Genomic DNA, 27,707 nt, shown 5'->3' on the forward strand with positions numbered 1-27,707 from the left:
GAGGTTCCGACAATCGAAGTTCGATACGAGCGGCTAACTGTTGAGGCGGAAGCTTATGTCGGAGGAATGACATTAAATTGACTTTGGATATACAGGCAGTATCAACTGGAGGCCAACAGGAAAGTGTGGTAACTGATTATGTACTCAAGGTATTGCGAAAATGAGAACTAGTAATATAACAAGCACTTATCCAAGAAGCACTTAATTAAATTGTTTATCCAAACAAAACTTTAATGAGTTGAAAATTATGCAGCTTTCGTGCAGATTATTAAAGCAGTATCTTCTGCTACTATTGATAAACCAAGTGGCTTCTGGACTATTTCGCGCTATTGCAGCACTCGGTAGAAATATGATTGTCGCCAACACGTTCGGGTCCTTTGCACTTCTCACACTTCTTACATTAGGTGGCTTCATTATGTCCAGAAGTGAGTTTAAATAACATAATTTACAAGCTTCATTTTATCATATAATGGAACTCCATATTAATGTTTCTTTCGATTTCGTTGGCGATGATATTATGATGCAGAGGATATCAAAAGCTGGTGGATTTGGGGTTACTGGAGAATCCTCTAACCTCATATTTGGTTATTTAAATTTCTTATATTAGTGAAAATATTTCATTAACAAAGATGAATGATTTTTACAGCATTTGATAAGGCACAAGCAACTATAAATGAAGAATCAGAAGACAGCACAACAAATGGCACACACCAAGAAGTTGAATTACCGCGTATAGGTGATCTATTGTTATCATACCACTCGTGAAAACGCAACTCATAATGTCTTTAGAACCTTAACAAACTTGCAATTGTTATGCAGCAAGTTCAGAAGAATCCTCTAGCCGCAGACAGAAAAGAGGAATGGTTCTTCCTTTCGAACCACATTCGATAACCTTCGACGAAGTTGTGTATTCTGTCGACATGCCACAGGTAAGAAAATTTCAAAGTTTGTTAAAAAATTTAAGATTTGGTTCTTTCTGAACCTTGACTCTTGAGATTCTATTTGGCAGGAAATGAAGATTCAAGGAGTAATGGAGGATAGGTTGGTGCTTTTGAAGGGTGTTAGTGGTGCATTTAGGCCTGGTGTTCTCACAGCGTTGATGGGAGTTAGTGGAGCTGGAAAAACTACTTTAATGGATGTTTTGGCTGGTAGGAAAACCGGTGGTTATATCGACGGGAGCATCAAAATTTCTGGCTACCCTAAAAAACAAGAAACGTTTGCTCGAATCTCTGGTTATTGTGAGCAAAATGACATCCATTCTCCTCATGTTACTGTCCATGAGTCATTGCTCTACTCGGCATGGCTTCGCTTACCAGCCGAAGTTGATTACAATACAAGAAAGGTTCGTATTTAAAGCTTGGGACACTTTGCGATTTTCTTTTATACTTGATTCATTAATCGAGATATCTGATAAATGGTTGTAGATGTTCATTGAGGAAGTAATGGAACTAGTGGAGCTCAATCCATTGAGAAACTCTTTGGTTGGTTTGCCTGGCGTGAACGGTCTTTCAACCGAACAACTTAAGAGGCTAACTATAGCAGTTGAGTTAGTTGCCAACCCTTCCATAATTTTCATATTGAGCTTACTTGGCCTCACTCCACTCGCTGAACGTGTGAGCTTTCTCACAGAGTAAGGAATCTAATCAACTTCATTGCATCTTTAACTGTTTGATTAGTACTAATTAATTGCTAATTCTTGTTTAAATTTCTATGTTTTGGTGAATGTTGCAGACAAATTGCCATTTTCACTGGTCCAACAGGTATATAAAACTCTTCATTAGTACTAATTTAGTTACTGTTTGATTATTGGAACTAATTGAAAGTTTTATATATAATGTGTAATGTTACAGTTGGAGGACTTCTTAATGCAACATGTGGGAATGTAACTGAACTTATTATTGCAATATTTGCTCTTACCACCAACAAAATTGCTGTTGTGAAGTATTCTCTCTTAGGTTCCGTGCTTTCGAATCTTCTTCTTGTTCTCGGAACTTCTCTACTTTGCGGTGGAATTGCGAATATTGGAGAGGAGCAGAAATATGACAGAGTAAGTCTTTAAAAATCAATTTCGAAGTTTTTTTGTTTTATATTACGGGAATTTTTAATGTTGATAATTTTGCAGAGACAAGCGGATGTGAACTCGCTGATGTTGCTATTGGCGTTGTTATGCCATTTGCTTCCGTTGCTATTCACGTACAGCGCTGCTTCGGCTGAACTCACCGTAGAGCCTTCGCTGTATTTGTCGAGAGCTTCTAGCATTGTTATGCTGGTTGCGTATTTTGCTTACTTGATCTTTCAGTTATGGACGCATAGGCAATTATTTGAAGCGGAAGATGTATGTTTTCTTGATTGAGGTGTATATGAGAATGTTGAATTGTTAAAATTGTTGCGATTGTGATTTGTTATGCACTTTGTTGAACAGGAAGGGGAAGGGGAAGGTGAGAACAATGGAGCGGAAGAAGAGGCTGTGATTGGATTCTGGAGTGGATTTGCTTGGTTGGCTGGAATGACTGTGTTCATTGCTTTGTTGTCTGAATATGTGGTGGATACAATTGAGGTAATTCAACTAAATTGTTTAGATCTAATTTTGAAAGCTCAATTAAGCACTTGTTGAATAAGTGTTTATTATATAAGCAGTTATGTACTATGGATTTGTTTGAATTGATTATATCTACTGATATAAGTACTTGTAAGACAGTTTGATAGAGCTTATAGTAATGTTTCAACTTATTTTCATAAACTCTTCAGAATAGCTTATAATAACAGCTTATAGGTTATATGAAAATAGCTTATAAACGATTCTTAACAGGATGCATCAGATTCATGGGGTTTATCTGTGAGCTTTCTCAGCATAATCTTGCTTCCGATAGTTGGCAATGCGGCTGAACATGCAGGAGCAATCATTTTTGCTTTCAAGAACAAGCTGGTGAGAATTTACAGACTTATAATCAATTCTATGCTTAATCCTTTCATCTAAGATATGATTAAATTCATATTTTCCAAGCTATAAAGTTGTTGAATTGAAAGAAAAAAAAATTATTCTAGTGAAGCTAAACTGATTTCATGATTGCAGGACATTTCCTTAGGTGTTGCATTGGGCTCTTCCACTCAAATTGCCATGTTTGTGGTAAATAAACATACTCTCAACTTTTATATTTATAAAGATTGCGGTTGAAACAGCGTCGGTTATGCGGTGACCTTAACATCTTTTACACGGGAGTTATATTTATCGTTGTGGACCGCAATTTAAAATTATTTTTATATAATTTTCTATATTTGAATAATAATAAAAACTTGTGTAATATTAAAACAAAAGCTTCAAAAATTTTCGTATACCTTAGACAGCGCTTTTGTAAAAAGCGCTGTCTAAGGGGGGGATTAGAAAGCGCTTTAGGCAAAAGCGCTGTCTAAGGGGGGGGCTTAGACAGCGCCTTTTGAAAAGCGCTGTCTAAGGTATACCTAAAAAAATTAAAATAGGAGGGTCTTAGAAAGCGCTTTTGGCCAAAGCGCTGTCTAAGGGGGTGGGGCTTAGACAGCGCTTTTCAAAAGCGCTGTCTAAGGTATACCTAAAAAATTTAAAATAAGAGGGTCTTATAAAGCGCTTTTGACCAAAGCGTTGTCTAAGGGGGGGGGGGGGGGCTTAGACAGCGCTTTTAAGATTTAAAAAAGCGCTGTCTAAACCTTTAGCAGCGGAGGTTTAGACAGCGCTTTAAAGCGCTGTCTAAGGCTAAAAAAAGCGCTGTCTAAGGTCTTGTTTGTTGTAGTGATTCCACTTCCTAAAGCAAGGCTGTTTCCATGATGTCAAGAATGATGCCACTTATTCTTAACTCCACAGTGTGCATTAGCCAATGCACTTCCTTACCTAGATCAGAAATAAATTGATCCAAGTAGCCACCATCAAGACTATGATGTCTTCTTCTTCTTGTACACACCAAGGCTGAACATGTTTCTTGCCAGGAAACCTTTTCAGAGGTCATATGCTTTTGCTTCCACCAAAGAGATAGATCATAAACCAATGTACTATCCTTCTTGTGATTCTGCACAGGGTCTTGAAGAAGAGATGTTCCAACATCTTTAAGAACATCAATTATCTTGAGCTCCAAGGATAATCAATTAAATACTTGTACTTGGCACAAGTAGACATTGATCTTAAATCTTTTCCCAATTATCCTTTCAGATACTTCCACCATAAGAATACTTTGAAAATACTCTTCTTGTGTCAACATCTTCTGCTTGCGAGCACCTCAACAGTTTTGAGAATCTTCCCAGATTAGATTCACCCTTAGGAATGAGAGAGATGAATCCTTCCTTGCAAATGTGTCACACAACACCTAAAATCCATGTGACACAGGTCAACAACCAACCAGACCCTAGGCTGACCAAACGTGAGGAGGTTAACCAAAACTCCCCCTCAATTTAACAATCATGGAAACTCCACACCAATATCCATGCATTGTACACAAATGTCTCAACATGACATACACCATCCCTACCAGTGGCACCTAACTCTATGAGTTATACATATACATACTCCAATCACACCAATCAGACTCCAGCTGACCATAAGTACAAAAAAAACACCAGTCAACAGTAGATATGCATTGCCAGAGAACACTACCTCAACCAACCTCTGAATCTTCATATTCTCACTCCTTGAAAGAACTGCCACTTCTGAGCGTGGTGTTTGAATAACAAGATTCATGGTCCCAATCCTCTTAAATGAAATAGAAATCAGGTTACCCCATTATTGACTTCTAACATCCAGAGGACTTGTCTTCCAACACAACATAGTACTTCAGGGAACAACTATCCAACCCTGATCAATCTACAGGAATAAGACAATCGGCAGGAAATTGCACAATGTCACATCTCAACCAACTCCACTTCTAGAGATCAGACTTCTAACAGTGACCTTCTTGAGCATACACACAGTTGACCCTACCCTTGTCAACTTAGCACACACAGATGTCTCCTCTTCCAGGTCAGGAGTAGGTTCCAAACAAAAGTATCCCTTTGTTTGACACCTAAAAACATCTGCTCTTCAACCAGCAGCTGCATACTTGTTGAACAACATGTTCTAACATCCCATAGAACATTAGTTCCACCTCCTTGGAACAAACCCTCCTTGAAAGTCTTCAAGGTCTTCATATACACTACCCAAGAGAGTAAAAGAATCAGTGATCAGGTGATTCTTACCATCCTGAAGTGAGAACGTCATGATGAGTGGACTTGAGGAGACTCAAGTATCTTTGACATCTTCAGTAGATTATGATGAAATCTTGAATACAGCAGCCTTTCATCCACATGAGGGGAAACTACATCAGAGTTTGAGTTTTGCCAGGTATTATGCAGCGGAAATCATAATACAACTCAACTTATGAACACACACTTCACCAGATCAGCCTCGAAGAACATACCAAGTTTGAATATGATTCAATACTAGCACAACTGTCCCACACAAAGGCCAATTGCCAACCTCCTGAGACAGGTACACACAGTTCCTGTCATGAATAGTCCATCCACCTACTTCAAGGGACCATTCAGGGAAATCACAGAACCTTCCACAGGTTCCAACATCAGTACTAACATAACTCCTTGCAAGATACCATAAAGTATCACCCATGGATCTCATCCAGAAACAGAACAGGATGCCTGCTCTGATACCAATTGAAATTCTGGTGTAGTCATAGTTCAGATGTTCTACTCCAAGTAATGACATCTAATCCAACATTGTTACTAATACAGCAAGACAGTTATACAAATTAAAACCCAGTACTGATAAGCACACATTCACAGATGTCACGACATCTGCTACTATATCACCATAGAATGGAAGAACACCCAGTTCTGTCCATCTGGTACAACGAAACAACAGAGATCAAACATAGCACTTACTTCTGTTGAGCCTGCACAGTTAACAGCATGATGTCTCACCATTGATTTGAACATCACCTGTTACAGCATTATAGGTTGACCTTATTTTATAACAGATAGAATTATAACGTGCAGAAGGTAAAAACACAAGTAATTGTTAACCCAGTTCGGTGCAACATCACCTACTCTGGGGGCATACCAAGCCAGGAAGAAGCTCCACTATCAGCAGTATTAATTCAGAGTTAAACTCCCCCGTTTACAACTCTTCACTTAATCCCTACCCAATGCAATCTATACCTAGGAACTCCTAGATAGAAACCTCGAGTTTCCATTCCTATCACTATAAATACAATGTAATGCTAAACAACTTGAACTTGCTTCACAGCTTCGTTCAAGACCATAACAAACTCTTACCTACAGGCTTTGAGTTACAACTAATCTCAGCTTTGAGCACTGAGACACACATGATAACCTTCCCACAGGTTGGGAGGTTTACCTCACACACCCCTAATTTTACATTCTCTTGAGGCTTGCAAAACCTAGGTTACACTATGCTATTTATAACCTAAGCACCCAACTGGATTTGGGCCTTCAGAAATCGCAGCAAACTTCTCCTTTGTTGTTACAAAGCCAGCAGAAAGTTTCTGCTACAATCAAGGTCTTCAATCTTTTAGTTCCTAAAATATCTCCATATTTAGTTCCTAAAATATCTCCATATTTAGTTCCTAAAATATCTTCATATTTAGTTTCTAAAATATCTCCATATTTAGTTCCTAAAATATCTCCATATTTAGAAACTGTTTATTCTGATTGAGTCTTCAAGACCTCCACAAATAATGTCACATAGGATTCTAACTAATCACAGAATATTAAATCAGTTAACACATAACAGAATTAACTAATTCAGTTTTATACACAGGCGCTCCTAAAATTAAGGTTAAGCAAGTTAACCTAATTTCCACATATTAGGGTGCTAACAAATAGGCTATTTGTTAGGTTCCTTAATTGTAGCTCAGTTGTTAGTTTCCTGGATTTTAGATCAGCTGTTGGATTCCTGAAGAATAGCCTGAGAAAAATCCTGAAACAGAAAAACTAACCATCCTACAATTTAGCATATGTTGTCAGGAATGAATGTCACAACATTCAGTTTGACGTCCAGAACATAGACCATATGCTAAGTCTGTTATTTTCCTGAAAACAGACTGTGCTAAATGTTGTACTGTAAAAGACCAACCAGTCTATACTTCAGTATCAGCTTACAGTATAAATGTCAAGACATCCAGTTTGACATTTTCACAATGGGCCTTATGCCAGGTTTGTTATCCTCCTGAAGAACAGACTGAATTAAATACTGAACTGAAGCAGAAAAACCAACCTGCTTATTATTCAGTATATGCTGTCACTGATGAATGTCACAACATCCAGTTTGACATTCAGACAGTAGGCCTTATGCCAGGTTTGTTATTCCCTTGATAAACAGACTGAACTACATACTGAGTTATAACAGCCAACCAGTTATTCTATACCTCAGTATCTGCTGTCAGGGATGAATGTCATACTATCCAGGTTGACATTCAGTAAATCCTGTATTAGCTAAACCTGCAGCATACTACTCAAGTATGTCATGACATCAGTCAAGACATCAGAGTACAGTTAGTGTTTTAGCACAACATGCAGCCAATCAAACATCTACAAAGCATGTCATGACATCAGTCAAGACATTAGACTCCAGTTAGTGTTTTAACATAAAATGCAGCCAATCAAACATCTACAAGATTATCATGGAGGAAAGTTGTTTTCACATCCATTTCTATAAATGCATATTCTTGTTGGCTAGCAGGGCCAATACTGCTTTGATATAAGTGTTTCTAACGAACAAACTGAAAATCTCATCATAATCAATCCCCTTCCGCTGTGAATACCCCTTTAAAACTAGGCGAGCCTTGAACTTTTCCCTTTCTTTTTCTGTTACTGTTGGTTTTTTCTTGTACACCCACTTGCAACCAATAACTCTCTTTCCTCGTGGAAGCTGAATAAGATCTCATGTCTCATTCTTTTTCAAGGACTTCATATCCTTCACCATAGCACCTGTCGCATCTCGAAAAATATAATCCTTCACGAAGTCGCGGAAAAAATAGTTTGAATAGAGTCGCCACCGAACTTTATTTATTCCAAAAGAGGAAAGATAAAATATCGATAAAATCATTTAAAAGAAAAAGAACATGGTCGTCACAACCAAATTCGGGTTCGGGAGTCGATTACGCAAAGGGAAAGTAATAACACCCCTCACGTCCGTTGTACTCAAAAGGAACCTTTAAGTTAAATTTGTGATTGAATGTTAGCTATTCTTAATTATTTTCTTTAAATGATAGAAGAGTTTAAAAGAAAAGAAAAAGGGTCACAAAAATGTTTTTATTAGGGTGCTTAACAAGACTTTGAGTCTTCCTGCTACGTATCCTCAGATGCGATGAGGAATTCAAAGTTACATAGTTCTGTGCAAGACAAAATATTATTTTGGTGTTTTTGTTATAATGCTTGACGTGACGTTGAATCTTCCTCCTACGTATCCCCAGGTGCGATGGGGAACTCAAAGCTACATTGTTCTTGGTAGAAAATGAGTGTTGGTTGATTGATTTTAGTAACAAATGTTTAGGTTGCATTCTAACGGTTAACATTGGCTTATTTACTCGCGGTGGAGGCTTAAACGCTAATTTATATTCATAATAGAACAGACTAAACAATGTTCTTTGTGAAAAAAGGTTCCGATCGCACGGGGGCGAGAAAAAGAGGTTTGATTGGTTTTGATCGCACGGGGGCGAGAAAATATAGGTTTGATGTGTTGATTGTTTTGTTGTATGACGATGGCTCGAATAGTTGAGTAAGGGAACTCATATCCAAACAATCTAGGAGAGGAATCGAAAGCTCTATACCATATCCCTTTTCATCCTTAATTGCGAAAGGATTTGGATATTGTTAATGTATTTTTATTGGACAACGAGTACTCGAATGGTTGACTAAGGTAACTCATATCCAAGTGCTCGTGGAAGGGAATAAAAGACTCTAGACCACCTCTTTTTTTATCTAACTTATTACGAAAATGAGTTTGATTGATAAAGTGGTTTGAGACGAATCAGATTAGAAGTTTTTTAATGGACGATGATTACTCGAATGGTCGAGTAAGAGGACTCGTATCCAAGCAATCGAGGAGAGGAATCGAAGACTCTAAACCATCTCCCTTTTCATCCTTTAAAATTGTGTGTGAGTTATGATTAAGTGTTTTGACTTTGAATTGGGAAAAGGCACTCGATGTTGATCGAGGTTTTTATTCGCGTTGAATTGAAACAGGATGAAATGATTTGAAAAAAGATCTGCTTGGTGTTGGACCAAGGATTTTGCTTATTGAAAATGGTTGAGAAGTTGGGAAGTGAAAATGGTTTTGATTTGGGAAAATCACTTGACGTTGGATCGAGCGTTTATTTTGTTCTATTTGAGAAAACGGTTGATTTTAATCTTGAGTTAAAACTTAACTAAGATAACAACGCAATCCAAAAAGAGGTGATTTAAGATACAAGGCCATTAAACAAGTATATGTAAATAAAAGATCTCATTGTAAGAAGGCGCAAGAGAAAGTCATGGGACCAGAAACCAACTGAAATCAAAAGCAAACTGAATTTAGCGTTATATTAAGCAATCGTAAAGTAATTCATGTAGGAATCACTCTATAAGAGGCCAGTGAATAAAATTTATGCGTTCAAACATGTTCAAAAGCAAAATCAAATATATGCTCCGAATTTACAATGCAATAAAAATAAAATAAAATAACGTTCACCCAAAATATTCACATTGTTTATGGTTTACATTGAAAATAAACATCAACAATTCTCAAATAACCAATCCAACATATATGTGAATAATTTGTCCCAAAAACATAATCGAAATAATCACAATAGTAACAAAACAAAATATTTACAAAAGTAAACAAATGATTTATAGCATAAGAGGTACAAAAGTGAAACCGGAGTGTAAATGAAAAAAGTCAAATGGGCTTAATCAAGAAGCCTAGACTCAAGCCCAACAACAAAATATCATCAAACTCAATTTTACCATATATAACTATAAAAAAATAGAATAAAGAAAATTTTACCTCATATCCCTACATTTATCCCTACACCCCTATATTTTATAAAAATACTAAATTTTATCCTTATATATTTTTAACTAATTTATTATTTTATTTTAATTTTTTTTAATTTTTTTTGTGTGTACCGGAAGATTTTACAACAGAGTTCCGGTAGTCATTTTTCAAGCATTTTTTAAATATTTTTTGTATACCAAAAGATTTTGCAAAAGAGTTCCGATAGTTAATTTTTGTGTACCGAAAGACTTTGCAAAAGAATTCCAGTAGTCATTTTTCAAACATTTTTAAAAATACTAATTTTATCCTTATATATTTTTAACTAATTTATTATTTTTTTTAAATTTTTTTAAAATTTTTTGTGTGTACCGGAAGATTTTACAACAGAATTCTGGTAGTCATTTTTCAAGCATTTTTTAAATATTTTTTTGTATACCGAAAGACTTTGCAAAAGAGTTCCGATAGTTAATTGTGTGTACCGAAAGACTTTGCAAAAGAATTCCGGTAGTCATTTTTCAAACATTTTTAAAAATATTTTTTTGTGTACTAGAAGACTTTGCAAAAGAGTTCCGGTAGTCAATTTTTATGCACCGGAAGACTTTAGAAAAGAGTTATGATAGTCAATTTTTGTGTAATGGAAGACTTTGCAAATGAGTTCCGGTAGTCATTTTTCAAGCATTTTTTAAATAGTTTTTTGTGTACCGGAAAACTTTGCAAAAGAGTCCCGGTAGTCAACTTTTTGTGTACCAGAAGATTTTGCAAAAGAGTTTCGGTACTCATTTTTCAAGTATTTTTTTAATTTTTTTTATACCGGAAGACTTTACAAAATAGTTTCGGTAGTCAATTTTTGTGGACCGGAACATTTTTGCAAAGTCTTCCGGTACACACAAAAGAAGTTAAAAAATACTACCGAAATTCTTTTGCAAACTCTTCCGATACGCAAAATAAAATTTTAAAAATATTTTAAAAAAAATAATAAATTAGATAAAAATATAAGGATAAAATTGATACTTTTTACAAAATGTAGGAGTACATGGATAAATGTACCGGTATAAAGTAAAATTTTCTAGAATAAACAAACAAGAATGAAATAATAAATAGTAAAAAATAATAATAGCTTGGCCATTTTAAAAAAAGTTGTACGCAAAACATTTATGTGATAACTTCATAAACAAAATGTGAAACTCAGTAGGAGCCCAAACATGAAAATTCAGAAAAAATGAAATCTAACTGTTAGCGGTGGAGGCTCGAAATTAGTGCGGTCGTTGTTACTGAAGGAATGTTAATGTGGATGCTTATAAAGGAGAAAAACGACATTTGTTTTTGGATTGTAGTAGTGAGGTTGTTGTGGTTTTGTATGATGTCGTCGTGGTGGTGTTTTCATGGAGGTTTGTTGCGGTTTCAATGGTTTTATTGGTGCGCACAAAATGTTGGTTGGAGATTGTGGTTGTGTGGGATGTGTATAGAACTTGTCGTGGAAAGAGATGGGTGGTGTATTTTGATGGATATTAATGTGGTAGTTATTGTGGATCGGTGCCGGAGTTAAGCAGATGGATTTTAACGGTTTGTTGTGTATGGTTGTTAGAGAAGGAGATGGTGGTTTTTTGGTTCGAAGATGAGAGTTTCAGTTAGTAATGAAGTGGATCAGTGGTTGAGAAGGTTAGTGGAAGAGTAGATGCTTTGAGTTGTTCCAAAGGGTGAGGTTGCAACTTAGTCGCCGGAGATGGAGGAGTTTTTTGTTACTCACATGAAGGCGGAGAGAAAAGAGAAGGGGATGTATGGCGGTAGGTTTTTGTTGTTGATAGTGGGTCACATGGTGGAGTTTAGAGAACGAACATGGATGGAGAAAAAATATTCCAGCGGTGGGAGTTTGTTGTTTGATGGGGTAGCTTGGTCGCCGGAGATGGATGAGAGTTTGGATATTTGTTGTGTTGAGGAATGGAAAGGGACGAGTATTTTGGGTGGTGGTTCTTAATGTGCTAAGGTAGAGGTTTTAATGGAAGAAGATGTTGTTGTAGGTTGTTTTTCAAGTGGAAGGGTGAAAAAGAGTATTGAGAGTTTTTTAAGGAGAGAGTTCTCATAATTATTTTATAACATGAGGAAGGGTTTCTTCTTCTCTCAATGACGTGAGAGAGAGATATGAGCTGGAACACATGTTCAATTTTAATTGGAGAGGATAGAGATTGGGGATATCATGAGGTGAGTGGAGAAAAGTAACACAGAGAGAGAGATGAGTTGAAAAGTTACTTTCCCCTCATTGCTTCTTTTGTTTTTTATCCATATCTACCAAATGGGCACAGATGGTCTCCCGTGTAAATATCACCGGAGAGAGAGCAGTTGAAGATCCCACCCTTAAAAATTATTATTTTTTCATTTTCTTATATTTTTGTTTTTTAGTGTGTGGTTCAGATTTCACTGAACCATATTCCAATGGAGACAATCTTCTCCCCTACCAAATGAGGATCATGTTGAGTGGTTGTGGATTAGTGGGCCACACGTAGGATTTATAGGAGTCAAGAAGTCCCCTCTTGGGCGCTGCCGGTTGTCACCGAAATGTGGGAGCTTCCTTACTATTCCTTATTTTTTAGCAATTTCTTTTATTCTCTTATTATCATTTGAATTATGAAAAGAAATCTTTGTTAATTAAATTAAAATAGACAACGCCCCATAAAAAATCAAACTAACCACGTAAATAATTCTAGTTAATTCTAAAGATTATTTTGACTAAAAAAAATAAAAATAAAAAGACTCAAAATAAATAAAAATCGGGTATAAAAATGCTCGAAAAATAAAAATGAATGCACTAAAATGATCAGCACAACATAAACCTCTGTAAAACAGACAAGTTTTGATCAAATTTTGCAGTAAAAAATGACCGGTTGAAAAGGCTTAAGCTGATCAAAATGCGATAAAAAAGGAGTCGAAAAATAAAATGAACACGCCAGGTTAAACCATGTGAATTGTAGATTAATAATACTGATGTCTGCACATTGGAACTCCTTTCAAAGCTGAAAATATTGCTTCTACCTCAAGACCATTGGAACTTATGCATATTGACTTGTTTGGACCAGGGAAAATTGCTTATGTCAATGGTAAGAAGTATGGACTAGTCATTATTGATGATTATAGAAGATGGACATGGGTGAAATTCTTAAGACACAAGGATGAATCACATTCTGTATTTTCTACCTTCTGCTCTCAAGTGCAAAATGAGAAGGATCTTAGAATTGTTAAAGTCAGAAGTGATCATGATGAAGAATTTGAAAACAAAGATTTTGAATTTTTTTTGATGAAAGTGGAATTTTCCATTATTTCTCCTACCCTAGAACTCCACAAAAAAGTGGAGTTGTAAAGATGAAGAATAAGACTCTACAAGAAATGGTCAGAACCATGATTAATGAGACTAATGTGGCTAAGAACTTATGGGTAGAGGTAGTCAACACATTGTGTTACATTTAGAACATGATCTCTATAGGATTTATTCTGGGTAAGACTTCCTATGAATTACGGAAGAATCAGAAGCCCAACATTTCATATTTTCATCCTTTTTTATGTTCTTGTTATATGTTGAACACTAAGGACAATCTGAACAAGTTTGATTCTAAGGCACATAAGTGCATCATGTTAGGATACTCTGAAAGCTCAAGAGGCTATAGAGTATATAACACTAAGACACAAATTATTGAGGAATCAATCCATTTCAGATTCGATGATAAGCTTGACTCTAAAAAGTCAAAGCTAGTTGAAAAATTTGCAGATCTGGAGATCGCATATTCAGGTTCTGAAGGTAAAACTTCAGAAGCAAAATATGTCGAGTCAAAAGACCCTAAAGCTACTCAACAAGAAGCTGTTGAAGTTCAGACTCCTTTGGGGATGCACATACAAAGATCTCCACATTCTGAAAAAATTGATTATGGGAGATAAATTTGAACCAGTCAAAACCATATCCTCATTCAACCCTTCTGAAGAGACGCTTTTGGGTTTGGTGTCCCTGATAGAGCCTACATCAGTTGATGAAGCTCTTCTGAACACATAGTGGATTCTGGCTATGGAAGAAGAACTCAACCAATTCTCCAAAAATGATGCATGGGATCTTGTTCCATGACCCAAAGGAACTCATGTCATTGGAAAAAATTGGGTATTCAGAAACAAGTTGAACAAACAAGAAGAGGTAGTAAGAAACAAGGTCAGACTGGTTGCACAAGGCTATAGTCAGCAAGAAAGGATTGACTATACTAAAACCTTTGCACTAGTTTCCAGATTAGAGTCTATTCATCTCTTAACTTCCATTGATGTAAATCATAACATCATCTATCAGATGGATATTAAGATTGCATTTTTGAATGGTTACACAACTGAAGAAGTGTATGTACACCAACCTCATGGTTTTGAAAATCATAAAAATCCAGATTTTGTTGTCAAACTTAAGAAATCATTATATGGTCTGAAATAAGCTCTTAGAGCATGGTATGAAAGACTAAGTAATTTTCTTTTAGAAAATGATTTCACCAGAGGGAAGGTTGACACAACTTTGTTTTATAAAACATTCAAAAAATGATATCCTTGTTGTTAAAATCTATGTAGATGATATCATACTTGGTCCTGCTAATGATGTTTTGTGCAAGGAATTTGCTAAGTCTATGCAGGAAAAATTTGAGATGAGTCTGATGGGAGAACTCAAGTTCTTTTTGGGAATTAAGATTAATCAAAGTCTAGAAGGAATATACATCCATTAAAGTAAATACACTAAAGAACTTTTGAAGAAGTTTGACATGTCACAATACAAGATATCAAAGACTCATATGCATCATACATGTATCCTTGAGAAAGATGAGGTAAGTGCAAAGGTAGAGCAAAAGGTATACAGAGGAATGATTGGTTCTCTTATACTTAACTCTTTTAGACCTAACATTTTGTTTAGTATCTATTTGTATGCTTGCTTCCAATCAGATCCTAGAGACTTCCACTTAACAATTGTTAAGAGGATCTTTAGGTATCTGAAAGGTACTATTAGCCTTGGCTTGTGTTATAGAAAATCGAAAGAGTTAAAGCTAGTAGGTTATTATGATGCTGATTACGCTAGAGACAGACTTGAAAGAAAAAGCACTTATGAAAGTTGTCAGTTTCTGGAAGACAACTTGATTTCATGGTCCAGCAAGAGACAATCAACCATCGCACTATCAACTACTGAAGTTGGATACATTGCAGCTTCTGGATGCAGCACTTGGATTCTCTGGATGAAAAGTCAACTAGAATATTTTCAGATATATGAGAGTAACATTTCTACTCTTTATGATAATACTTATGCTATTTGTTTACCTAAGAATCCCATTTTGCATTCTAGAGCTAAACATATTGAGATTAAACATCACTTTATACATGACTATGTTCATAAGGGAATTTTAATCTTAAAATTTATTGATATAGACCATCAATGGGCTGATATCTTTACAAAACCCCTTGCTGAAGATATGTTTGTTTTCATTATGAAGAATTTAAAAATGGATTTATGTCCAGAATGAAAAAGATGATTATCTCATAATGTTTAATTTCTCAAAATGGTTTAATGAGACTTTGAGATATTTTGACTCTGAACATTTAAGTCTTCTGAAGTGAGAAGGTTTCATAAGTTTAGAAGTATCCAGTCAGAACGTGTTTGGTTAAACGTTTTGTCTTCTGGATATTGAACAATTTTTGCATTAAATAGTTGTCAATCAGTCTTGGTTAGTGGAATAGTTTTAAAGACAACTGTCTTAGAAAACAAAATTGTTTCTAAACTGCTGAGTGACATATTGGGTGAATAAATTTCTTGGGATTAGGTAAAATCTTCACGCTTTACCCCTTGCCATAATTTTTGCAATATTCAAGATTTTATTCATGATTGCAAAACCCTTATATAAACCCACTTCATTCACTTCACACACTTTCGCTACATTCACTTCATACACTTTCTCTCTTCTAAGCCTAAAAACTCTTTGCAACCTAAAACCCTTATTCTTCATCAACAATGGCTTCTCAATAACAATTTTCTCAATAAGAACAAGCTCAATAACAACGTGTTGCAACTTCTCAAAGAAACGTTCGTAGTTCTTCTTCATCACAACAATAACAACAAACTCCTCATCTCCTCCAAACCAGTTCGTAAAAATATGCTTCAGGATCTGCTCAACACGTGTTCACTGAGCAACCTTATGAAACTCCCAAGCTCCTTTAACTACTCCTATAAATGATTTGGAAGTTCTCTGTGAACTCTTGGTTAAGTTTGACAACTTGAAAGATAATGGATTTGATTTTTTAGTGCTGTGAAATTTCAAGGTTGGGAGAAGTATTTTGACCGTCTTCAAGGTCTAGTTTTATTTCATCTTGTTAGAGAATTTTGGATTCATGCCAAGACTTCATTTTTCTAGCTTACTTCGTTTGTTATAGGAAATAAGATTGTCATTCACTCTCCATTTTATCCCAACTCAGTCAACCAGAAAACCCCCTTCAAAAATTCCTTCTAATGAACAACCACAAATCACCACTCACTATGAACCTCATGATTCTGACTCTCACTCTGTCATTGAAGAATCTAATGATTCTGATTTTGAGTCAGATATTGAGATGAATGCCATCCCTGACAGAACACCTCATTTCTAATATGACCAAATACCCTTTCAAACCAACATCTGTCCTACTCCTCTGGATGAATTGTTACTGCAGTTTAAAAGTGAGGTTGTTTCCAGATTAAACATTCTCACTGAATTTTCACTTATAATGCAAACCTCTATGAAGTGTGTACTATATGTAACAACTTCAGAAGATGGATTGACTTCAGCTCTAGAGAGTTAGAGATTTTGTGCTCGAGGGATGCTCAAAGGAACTTACATCCCAGATTCTCTGGTATTGTTGAACCTTTGCTTCAGAAGGTTCCTCCAACACTTCTTCTTCATGCACCAGAAGTGATCCCTCCTTCTCAACTTGAACAACTGACTCTTGCTACTTCTGATAAGACTTTTGAGGTTGGAAGTGTATTTGGAGTACAAAAGAGTATGTTTTTTGAAGAAGTCATTCTAAAAAAATTAGAAGATCTCAAGGCTGAGAATACTGCGGTCAGAGAAAGGTTGGACAAGCAGGATGAGGTGTTCAAGGCTTAAGCTGGAATAAACACCAAGATTGAATGGATGTTTCATGCTATCTTATCAAGACTACCACCCCCTTCTTAAAACCCTTGTGTTTTTAAAACCTTGTTTCTTTCTTAGTTTCAGTCTTTATCATTTCTGATTATGTACCTCTGCTTTTTTAATGAAATGAAAATTTTGTTTTATTTTTACTTTGTCTTTATTCTTTCTTTTTGATTGATGACAAAGGGGGAGAAAAGTGATTCATTTTGATATACCTAATTTTGACTTTGACACCCAAACATGTCTTTAACATTATTTCTAACATTGGTAACTTTTTTGGGAACTTTGAATAAGTTCATCCTGTTTCAAGTTAACCAAGCTTTTTAGGAGTTAAGACACTTACCAAAAGACATAACCAAGCTGAATACTTTAACCAATCAAATTTAAGTTCAAGTTAACCAAGCATATACAAGTTCTGAACCCAGTTCAAGTGAACCAGGTGTATACAAGTTCTAAACGAGGCAAAGTTCTGAACCAGGCGCATACAAGTTCTGATAACAACTAAACATATACAAGTTCTGAAAAATCATGCTCTGATATAAGGCTGATAACCAGACTTTTTGATAATCAAAGTAAAGTCATTTCAGAATTGAAATACTTCTGTAACCAAGCTTCTGCAATCTGGGAAGTTATTTCTTTCATAGTAACCAGGTTTCTACATTCTGGGAAGTTATTTCTTTCATGCTGATTGAGATACTTTATATGTGTTAAGATTATTTTAAGTCTTAAATCCAGGGGGAACTTGCAAACCTAACTATGAAACTATAAGATGAAAAAATAATTTTAATAGTATAAAATTCAAGGGGAACTTACAAACCTCACTCTGATGTTTTTATGTGATTAAACCAAGTAAAAATTGTTCATCAAAATACATGGTTTTGTCATCATCAAAAATGGGGAGATTGTAAGAACAAAATTTGGTTATGCATTTGGTCTTTAGTTTTGATGATAATAATGCATTGTTTCTTAGAGAATAATTTTGTACCCTAATGGTTTTATTTAGTGAGTAGCTTTTACTAACAGGTTTTGATTCTGAAGATTTGGTGTGTGACATCATCAAATTTTGGACTCAACATACTTTGACTCTGAAGAGATACAAAAAAATGATGGAAATCTTAGAGAAATAAATGATGGAAAACACACCTATTTATACTAAAAAAAAATCTAAAACACAAATGATTCAATTTAATTGACAAATACTTATATGATTAGTATATTTCGCCAATTCAATTGACTACTTCTTTTACTTTTTCAATTTTGTCGACAATTGACTTGGCTAGTCCTTTGCAACACAATTTTTTTATTTGATAGACAAATATTTTGAAAATTAATTAGAAAAGATAGCTATTTGAGAATTTTTATTAAAAAACATGAATATTTAAATAAAAAAAATGCAAATGCATTCATGTTCATTGGCTTATATTTATTCTTACATGTGGCAAACACCACATGACATAGTTTATTGGATATTTAAGAGTGGTTAAAGATGTTTGTCCATTTTCCATTAGAAACGAAAGAAAATGTTGTTTTTAAAAATTTATCATACCATTTTAATTAGTAAACTTTTTAACCACCTACCACTATAACACAATTATATATTTATTGGTTAAAGTAGAATTAAACTAGATTCCTTAAATAAATCTTAAACTTAAATATAGTAGGTGGAAAAATGTAATTGAAAGGATAAACTTTATTAAAATGATTAAATATACAACCTTGTTAGCTATTATAAACAAAAATTTGTTTTTAAATTTATTAAGTATTTGTTGATGTTTACTGTATAGTAAATATAAAAAAATATGTTTTAATTTATAAATAATAAATGTAGTAATTAACCCTATATAGTAACAAATTAACAACTTAATATACCTATAAAGTTTCATAGTTGTGAAACTACTCTCTCTCCCATATCCCATTGATACCAAAATGGATCGACCCGGATTCACAATCGAACCCACCAAATCCAAATCCATGGCGGAAGCTTCATCCCTCACTCTCACCGAACTCCTCCCTTCCCTCATCAACTCCGCCCAATCCCTCGCCCGCCCACCCATCTCCAACTTCCGTGTCGCCGCTGTCGGAACATCACAATCGGGTCGGATCTATATCGGAGTCAACGTCGAATTCCCAGGTCTCCCTCTTCATCACTCCATCCACGCCGAACAGTTTCTCCTCACAAATCTCTCTCTCAACAATGAGCCAAATCTCCAGTCCTTCGCCGTCTCCGCCGCACCCTGTGGCCACTGCCGACAGTTTCTCCAAGAACTCCGCGGAGCACCCGACATTCAAATCATCGTAACCTCGGAACCCGACCCGAAACCCACTCCGCTGTCTCGGTTTCTCCCATACAGATTCGGTCCACACGATCTTCTCTCTCAACAAACTCCTCTTTTCTTGGAGCCACGTAACAACGGGTTAACACTGCTTCCATTACCAACACAGAAACTACCCAATGGCGTTTGCAACGGTGACACTATAGATATGAAGTTAAAGATTGCAGCTTTGGAGGCAGCGAATAAATCACACGCTCCTTACAGTAATTCACCATCTGGGGTGGCGATTGTTGATTGTAATGGAAAAATCTATAAAGGTTCTTATGTTGAATCGGCGGCGTTTAATCCTAGTTTGGGTCCTCTTCAGGCTGCGGTGGTGGCGTTTATTGCCGGCGGTGGAGGTGAGTATGATGAGATAGTGGGTGCCGTGTTGGTGGAGAAGAATGGAGCTGTGGTGAAACAAGAGGGGACTGTTAGGTTATTGATGGAAGCTATTTCTCCTAAGTGTGAGTTGCAGACTTTTCTCTGTTACGTTGATCATCAGTCTTCGATTTGATTGTAGCAATGGAAGAAAAAAAAAGACAGAAAAAGAATCATGATTATGAATGATGATACCTTGTTGTTTGTTCTGTCTTTGATGTTTTGCTTTGTTTGAAAGAAAGTTTAAACAAGATGGGTAATGGAGTTCACTAGGGTGAGTCAAAACTCAAGATTCAAACATTTACAACAAGAGGTACATATTATTATCTACGTCTTCACTTTTATTAACGAAGTATTCACATTTACAAGAAGATTCAAACATTCTCTCTGTATTTTTTATTTTGTTATAATCATAGTTTAATGATTCATTTTGTGTATTATTGTGTTTATACTTAGATTCCAAGCAAATAATTATCATTTTCTTTTTATCGGTTGGATATCATAAAATGAAAGGAGTGGAATGGAGTGAAAATGCAGGGGGGGGGGGAATGAAACGAGTGGATTGGAGTGAAAATGCAGGGAAATGAAGGGGGAGCAAAATGAATATTTTATTCTAATATTTGGAAATTTTATGACAAAAAAGAGATAAGTCGTTCAATTCACTCAAATTGGAGGCATATTATTTAGGGTCTAATGGAATGAAATTGAGTTCATATCACTTTATTTCTCTACGCCCCATCTGATTTTAAATCATCAAAACAATAGAATATTATTCCGCTTCATCCAATTCTGGCCATTCAAATACAACTATAGTTTAATTTTATATTCAATTGATTAAATAGTTGAATAATATAAAAAAATTAATTTGTATTTCTACTTATAAAAAGTAGACTATCTTTGACCTTATTAGTAAGAATTGTGCTATGTTGACACTCAATTTTACTACATTATATTCATTTCAAAGTATTTAAACATTGACACAAAAACTAAGGCAAACAAAAAATTATTTTAAAAAAATGTATATCTAACCATATATAGATACAATGTTGTAATTTTTGGTGTCATTCTAGCATTACACTATTAGTAATGGATCAATAAAATCTCATTTTTGTGTTTTGTGAATATCTTTCTTTCCTCGTTGCATGCTCGTCTATTTATATCGGGTCTCTTTCTTCTCGAGTGAGAGATTATATCAGTTTATTTTCATTTAATGACATTGTCATATGGTCATCATTTCCATTAACTTGTCATTAATTGTCTTGTCTAAATGTTTTAAGGCCTCTTATTAAAGTGGTTATCCGAGTCATTGTTGAATCAGTAGGTCGCACTGAAATTTAGGGCTAATTTGGCTTCAACTGAGGAAGTTATCCCCCCGTCCCTTAATGGCAGGCAATGCCGATCCCATTTGAGATTGGCATGAGCCCATCTATCACTTTTGGAATCTTCTTCAAGGTCTTGGTGAGCGTTTTGTTTAGAAGGTTGGTCTGATTAATGCTAAGCGAACTTATGTAAAAATAGACGTTCTGTCGCACCTCGAAAAATGGGGATACGACTTCAAAGCGAAGCGCGATCGCACGCTCGCAATGATGGACTGAACAGAGTCGCCACCGAACTTTATTTATTCCCAAAATGGGAAAGGGAAAATATCGATAAAACCCCTAAAAGAAAGGATAAGATATGGTCATCGCAACCAATATCAGGGTTCGGGAGTCGATTACGCAAGGGGAAGGTATTAGTACCCTTCACGTCCGTTGTACTCAACGGGAACCATTAGGTTAGTTGTGTGCGTTAGTGTTAGTTGAAATATTAGGCTTTTCGAATTATTAGGTGGGAAAGAAAGAAAGGATGAGAAGAGAATGTTTTTGGATTTTTTTGACGAAGGACTAAACCTAAGTTTTTTATTAGTGGGCCTGACAAGATTTAAAAATCCTGCTCCTACGTATCTCAAAAGAGAAATCAAGGCTTACGTAGTTCTGGGTAGAAAATGTTTGTTTGTTGGTCGATTTTAGCAAAAGCTATACTGTATCAATCGACGAAAACATTGTTTTACCCAAAACAGATGAGGAGTGGACGCATACCACACATCGAACAGATTTATAAATCTACATTCGGAAAAGCGTCATTTATCTCTACTCAACAATCGTGGCTGAAACATTGTTTTGCATCACCTTAAGACAATATATCTTTCGTTTATGAAAAAAAAATTTTTATTAATCGCACGGCGGCGAGAAAAGAATTTGATTGGTTGGATGTATTTTGAGTGATGGCGAGAACTTGGATGAGCGAGATATACATCTCGAATCCTAGTCTCAGGAGTGCGCGGTATACACCACGTTTCATTTCCATCTTTATTAGCAAAAGTGTTTAATAAAGATTAGGTATTTTAGGTTTGATTGAGAAAGGGTTTGAAGAAACCGTATTGACAATTTTAGACGATGGCGAGAGCTAAGATAGGCGAGACATACGTCTCGAATCTTAATCTCAGGAGTGCACGGTATACACCATGTTCCATTTCCACCTTTATTGAAAAAGTGTTAAATAAGAATTAGGTATTTTGAGTTTTGTTGTGAAAAATGACTTGACACTAGATCAAGTATTGATGGACGTTTAAGAGAAATTTGAATGAGTGTTTGAGAGAAAACAAAGTGGATAAATTTGGATGATGGCGAGAGCTAAGATAGGGGAGGCATACGTCTCGAATCTTAATCTCAGGAGTGCGCGGTATACACCACGTTTCACTTCCATCTTATTGAAAAGGTCTTAACTATGAATTAATATTTTTTGAGTTTTTATTAAGAAAACTGGCTTGACGTTGAATCAAGCGTTTGATGAAAGTTTGAAAGAAATGGAATAGAATAGGAGGGAGAAATGAATTGATTTGTTTATTGAGAAAATACTCGACGTTGGATCGAGTCATTATTTTTTGATCTTTTGAAAATGGTTGATTTTATTCTTGTGTTAGTATCTAACTAAACAGTCAAACAAATAAAGAAATAAAACAGTACAAAATTATTACACATCGGGGGAGTGGGGTACATTTTGTCAAATGGGGATTCAAAATCATGAAATAATTAAATCGGGCCCAAACAACAAATAATGCAATGTATGAGTGTAAGTGCAAGAGAACTGACTCATTGTAAGAAAGCCCAAGAGTAAGCTATGTGAGGTTAATGGCGATGCTTAAAAAGCAATCGACTTACAAGGGTATAGAAATGGGTGTTAATAACCTAAAATTAAAATAAATAGCAAGGTACTATATAGAAAAAGAAATTAAATAAAATAATAAACATAACAAATATAAACACAAAAATTGGCTATCCCCAAGTATCGAACCCGCTCCACTAAAGACCATGAAATTGCCCTCTCTCCACTAGGACATTTATGATTAGTTATTATTTTAATGCTAATTCGGATAAGTAAACCAGAATGGATTAAAAATTAGAATTAAAAATAAAAACTAAGATTAAAAAAGTCTGTTGGACTACCAAGAAAAAAACAAGAAATTAAACCCAGCCGCTTGGCTGTTGGGTTCTAGAGGCTAATGGATTGGGAATCAAAAAGCAATTAAATACTATACACCATTTAATAATAATAAAAAAAAAGCAGAGGAATACTAAACGTATTAGATTCTTAAATGGTTTTCTAATATCTTAAAGGTTTGTTTTGCTTAAAATAAATAAAAGAAAAACAAAAACGGGAGCAACAATAACAGATTTTGTCACTCCCTCTCTCAACAACTTCTGTTTCTCTCAAGCGCTCCCTCAATCTCGCTCTCAACCTGTCCCTCAATCGCTCACCGCTCTCAATCGCTCTCCTCCCTCATCGTCCTCGCGTCCTCTCAATCTCCCTTCTCTCAATCCCGCTTTCACCCTCAACTCTCATGATACTATCCTCACCCACAAATGCACAAATCCATGGTTTCCAAAGAGACTCAAATAAAAGCTCACCTTCGGCGACGACGACGGCTCAGGTAATGCTTGAATCTTCTCCCTTCGCCTCTTCAAATACTGGTTTTGCTTTGATTTTGGGATTAGGGTTTTTGTGGTGTTTTGTCTGCCTCTCAATTTTTCGTCCCCTCCTCTGACTCTCTTCTCTCCTTTTATGTCCAATAAATTAGGGTTTCAATTTGGTCTTTGGTGATCCAAGAAGTAACTCTGCGAAGTTCTTTCGGTGCTCAGAATCGGATCGTCTTGTTTGATGCTAGATTTGGAAACGGTAATCTGAGCCTGTGCTTTTCCTCTGAACTTTTGTCTCCATTCCATTTTGGGATTATTTCTTGAATTTTAACGCTTTGCTAATCGCTTCATGTTTTACTGCAGTGAAATTTGGAGCGTTCATGAGTAACTTTGGTTTTTTACGTGGCTCTCATTCTGTTCTTCTTGCTTTCTATTTTTTGTTACAATTTGCGTTTGGTTTTACTCATGGCATGCTGTAGGTTGCTTCCACCAGTGCTTCCTCAAAAATCAGGAACACCTTCAATTCCAACTTCTTGTGCTAACTTTGCATCTAAATGTTCAATTTCAGACAGTTGCAAAGCCTGCTCTTCTGATTCAAAAATAGTGGCTGGTTGGCCCTTGTGTGTGTTTGTCTTGCTTACACTTTTGATACGTTTTGCAGGTTTACATCTATGTCTGCGGGTGACGATGACTAGCTGCATAAGTCTTGGTTCGAATGCAGCCCGTGTTGCTGGGAATTTCAGGTGACTTGAAGGTTGATGTTAGCATGAGCGGAAACTACGACTTACACTTGGAAAACATGGCTGTTTGTAGACTTGATGGTCAAGATGCGGTTTTGTGAATCATGGGTCGAATTGCGATTTGGACATTGCGAACCCGCCGTGAGTAAGTGAGTTTTGTTAAAAGAGGGAGCTCTTATTTGTATTGTGTTAAAAAATGTAGATGGAATTTAGAAATGATTGTAATCTTTTTTTTTTGGGACTGCTATGAGTTTTCTGCTACAAGTTGCTGTTGGTGCCATGTTCTTTATTGTTTGTTGCAGGTTGTGGATGAGGTTGCAAGCATGTTGATTGCAGGTTGCACTGGTTTATTGCAGCAAGATTATTGATGTTGCATGTTGCAAGGTCTGTTGTGGCATTGATGATGGTCCAATGCAGGATGGTTTTATGGGGAACTTCCATACAGATTGAGCAGGTAACAACTTTCTAGTCTTTCTTTTCATCCTTCTTTAGAAAAGCACTTAACATTTTTCATATTTCCTCTTGCACCAGATGAAAGATATTGGGTTTCCCTGTGACCTCGAGTCCGGGACTTGCACCGCATCTTACCAACTTAGCCGTTTTAAAATTGAACCTGGAACTTCTCTAGAGCAACGAATTTGATGGTCCTCACTACACTCTCGATTTAGAATTCTTGCAGCATTTGGTATCTTGTGAAGTATATCATGATCTGCTGCCCTCATTCTATACCAACAGGAGCCATTCACATTAAATGTTGATACAGTTTTGCGGTCTTCTGCTACCAAAAGTCCAAGCAAGAACAAGAATCATGCTTAAAGTGATGAAAGCGATGGCGGTCCCTCACGACAATCTCATGATCAAAGGCTTTGGAGATTAGCTTTACTATGGTATGACAATAATTACGTATACGCAAATTCCTTATTATTCTGAATCTTCCTCTGCTGATTCTTTGGTAACCGGAACTTCAATTTCTTCCTCTCCGAAGAGAGTTTCCGAATCAACAGTTACAATCCCATGAAGATTCAAACAAATTTTCACTTTAATATTTTCTTTTCCACCATTTTCAGGTTTTTTACTTGGAATGTGAGTTTGAGAATTTGTCATGGCAAGCTGTAGCATGAGGCAGGTATCTGTCATGCTGGTGTTATTTATTCTTGTCATGTGGTTCGATATCCCGTGGTAATCTTGCAGGTATACTCACAGTTCTTGCTCTGGTTTTGCAGGGTGCGCACATGGCTGGAGAATGGTGAGCCAAAATTTTCCTTTGCTGACTGCATGATGTATGGTTTGTTGTTGATTTCTGAATGCTATGGAAGTTTGAGTAGGTTTGATGGTGATTATGGTTCATTGGTGGCTTACTGCAATATCATTTTGCAGGTTGTTGATGCCAATAAGCTCAACACTTTCTACTCCAAGAATACGGTCAAATTCCCTCTCGTCGTGCATCTCAACAAGGGCGGCCAATCCAAGTAATTTGCATATTTTAACCATGTTCTTGATGTCAAGATCAGGTAAAACAGCGGCAATTAGAAGGACTGCATCTGCTCCTTTAGATTGATCATAGTAGAGTTGCCAAGCATCTATGATGAATTCTTTGCACAATAAAGGGCACTTTACTCCAGCATTTCTTATTAACTCAAGATTTTCAAAGCTCCTTGAAGTATTTTCATCTGTCAAAACACTTAGACATGCTGCTCCACCTTAGGATGTTTCATTGTTGGAGTGGTTTTTTGTAAAATGGTTAGATTATATGTAATTGAAAGTGAGTGAAAATTTGAATGGTTTATGTAATATGGTATGGAATCAAATTACAGGAAATTTGGGAAAATGAGATTGAATAGACAAAGAGCTCCATGAATTTGAATGGTTTATGTAATATGTGTGAAATTGTTTGTAACTTTGGAATTGAGCAGTGGTTTTGAACATGTGAATTGAAATGGTTTATGTAATAGGATCCCACATGTAACTGTGGCTTGGGATTATGTAATGAATGTTCATTGAATTGTATTGAATGGAATTGGATATATTGAATGAAAGTTTTGAAAATTTGAAGGAATTGTATGGTTATGGTTGTAGTTTGAACTTGATTGAAGTGATTGTAAAGAATAAGAATGGTTGTAACTTGGTTTATGGAAATGGATATTTGGTTATAAAAATGGATATGGAATTTAGAAATAATCCAAGACTAATAAAAATGTCAATTTTAAATCAAAAACCAATAAAACCAATTAAAATCAAATTAATCTATAATTTGTTAAAATTACTTTGATATCAACTCTAACATTTATTTGGAAATTAAAATCAATTAGAGTTTGAATAATTAGTAAAAAAAACATTTAAGATTAACTTGAAATTTGGAATTAGATTTACTTTGAAATTAAAATCAAATAAAAAGTCAAATAACTAAAATCCCTTTTGTAATCAAAGAACACCATGATCAAAAAGCCTAGATAATGACCAATGTTTATCAAAAAATATGGATTTGCGAATGGACGGTTGCCTTTGGTCATGAATGTATGCAAATGAACTTTAGGCCACGCGCCAAATAAAAAATGAAAAAATTCAGAACCAAAATCGGGGTATGATACGTTCCGATACACAGTCCCTTAAGTATAAGATGTGTAGGGGCGAAGTGCTTTAAACTATGAAGCACAGACACTCCGAATACGACCCCGACACTAATACAATGATATTGATAATAATTTGAAAAAGTGAATAAATTAAAGGTAGTCAGAAGTGTCGGTGCAGGTGTCTGACATAGACACAGAAACATACACGTATTTTTTTCAGAGGTGTCGATGATAAATAGGCTTTAAGTTATAAACCCCGACCTTTACACAACCCCCAGGCATGAGCTTGCTAAATGATTTCAGTTGTTAGGACTCCAAATTTTATGAGAGAAAAGGCATACTCTGAGACAATGGAGCAATGGAGAAGGCAAGAAATCATAACAGTTTCGTCCCTCATGTCTTGTGGCATATATATTTCACGATTAACCAAACCTTCATCGATTGCTTTTTTGCCCAAGACATTGGGGGATTGTAATTAGACGAAGCGGGTTGTGAGACGAGACATTGCATGCATTTATTTTGTAAAATACTCTTGATATAAAAATAATCATTACATGTTCGAGCAAGGATTAACCA

General features: G+C 35.7%; 3 protein-coding genes across 10 annotated transcripts; 2 read left to right on the forward strand and 1 right to left on the reverse strand.

The window, feature by feature from the left end:
• LOC127108436 (vacuolar cation/proton exchanger 3) lies at window positions 1–26,389 on the forward strand. Of its 8 annotated transcripts, none has more exons than XM_051045904.1 (18): window positions 1–149; window positions 254–425; window positions 647–736; window positions 820–929; window positions 1,010–1,342; window positions 1,425–1,630; window positions 1,732–1,760; window positions 1,851–2,047; window positions 2,123–2,335; window positions 2,423–2,557; window positions 2,810–2,926; window positions 3,074–3,127; window positions 24,483–25,015; window positions 25,093–25,205; window positions 25,297–25,448; window positions 25,629–25,687; window positions 25,785–25,841; window positions 25,939–26,389. In XM_051045904.1, exons 2-13 carry the CDS (start codon window positions 350–352, stop codon window positions 24,504–24,506), a joined length of 1,584 nt encoding a protein of 527 aa, XP_050901861.1. In that variant the 5' UTR covers window positions 1–149; window positions 254–349; the 3' UTR covers window positions 24,507–25,015; window positions 25,093–25,205; window positions 25,297–25,448; window positions 25,629–25,687; window positions 25,785–25,841; window positions 25,939–26,389. The 8 variants fall into 8 exon arrangements, with proteins under 8 accessions (XP_050901861.1, XP_050901860.1, XP_050901859.1 ...); XM_051045903.1 differs by having other exon boundaries at window positions 24,483–24,710; window positions 24,864–25,015; window positions 25,093–25,448; XM_051045902.1 differs by having other exon boundaries at window positions 24,483–24,706; window positions 24,864–25,015; window positions 25,093–25,448.
• Window positions 19,043–26,389, forward strand: LOC127108438 (cytidine deaminase 1). The gene is made up of 6 exons (XM_051045907.1): window positions 19,043–20,178; window positions 24,483–25,015; window positions 25,093–25,448; window positions 25,629–25,687; window positions 25,785–25,841; window positions 25,939–26,389. Exon 1 carries the CDS (start codon window positions 19,099–19,101, stop codon window positions 19,999–20,001), a length of 903 nt encoding a protein of 300 aa, XP_050901864.1. The 5' UTR covers window positions 19,043–19,098; the 3' UTR covers window positions 20,002–20,178; window positions 24,483–25,015; window positions 25,093–25,448; window positions 25,629–25,687; window positions 25,785–25,841; window positions 25,939–26,389.
• LOC127101874 (heat shock 70 kDa protein 14) lies at window positions 25,483–26,052 on the reverse strand. The gene is made up of 2 exons (XM_051039307.1): window positions 25,921–26,052; window positions 25,483–25,671 (listed from the first exon to the last, which is right to left on the reverse strand). The coding sequence occupies exons 1-2, from the start codon at window positions 26,050–26,052 to the stop codon at window positions 25,483–25,485; spliced, it is 321 nt and encodes a 106-aa protein (XP_050895264.1).
• Window positions 26,390–27,707: the final 1,318 nt, after the last annotated feature.

This window comes from Lathyrus oleraceus, chromosome 7 (assembly GCF_024323335.1).
Source record: "Lathyrus oleraceus cultivar Zhongwan6 chromosome 7, CAAS_Psat_ZW6_1.0, whole genome shotgun sequence".
In the NCBI taxonomy this organism is placed as follows: Eukaryota; Viridiplantae; Streptophyta; class Magnoliopsida; order Fabales; family Fabaceae; genus Lathyrus; species Lathyrus oleraceus.

Excerpts from the sequence above, each read along its gene's own strand:
- LOC127108436 (XM_051045899.1), top strand. The coding sequence starts at position 350 with ATGATTGTCGCCAACACGTTCGGGTCCTTTGCACTTCTCACACTTCTT. Across the intron at positions 1,631-1,731 it reads CGTGTGAGCTTTCTCACAGA|ACAAATTGCCATTTTCACTG; the intron begins GTAAGGAATCTA and ends TGAATGTTGCAG. Across the intron at positions 2,558-2,809 it reads ATGTGGTGGATACAATTGAG|GATGCATCAGATTCATGGGG; the intron begins GTAATTCAACTA and ends GATTCTTAACAG.
- LOC127108438 (XM_051045907.1), top strand. The coding sequence starts at position 19,099 with ATGGATCGACCCGGATTCACAATCGAACCCACCAAATCCAAATCCATG.
- LOC127101874 (XM_051039307.1), bottom strand. The coding sequence starts at position 26,052 with ATGGTTAAAATATGCAAATTACTTGGATTGGCCGCCCTTGTTGAGATG. Across the intron at positions 25,672-25,920 it reads ACCTGCAAAATGATATTGCA|CTTGCCATGACAAATTCTCA; the intron begins GTAAGCCACCAA and ends CTCATGCTACAG.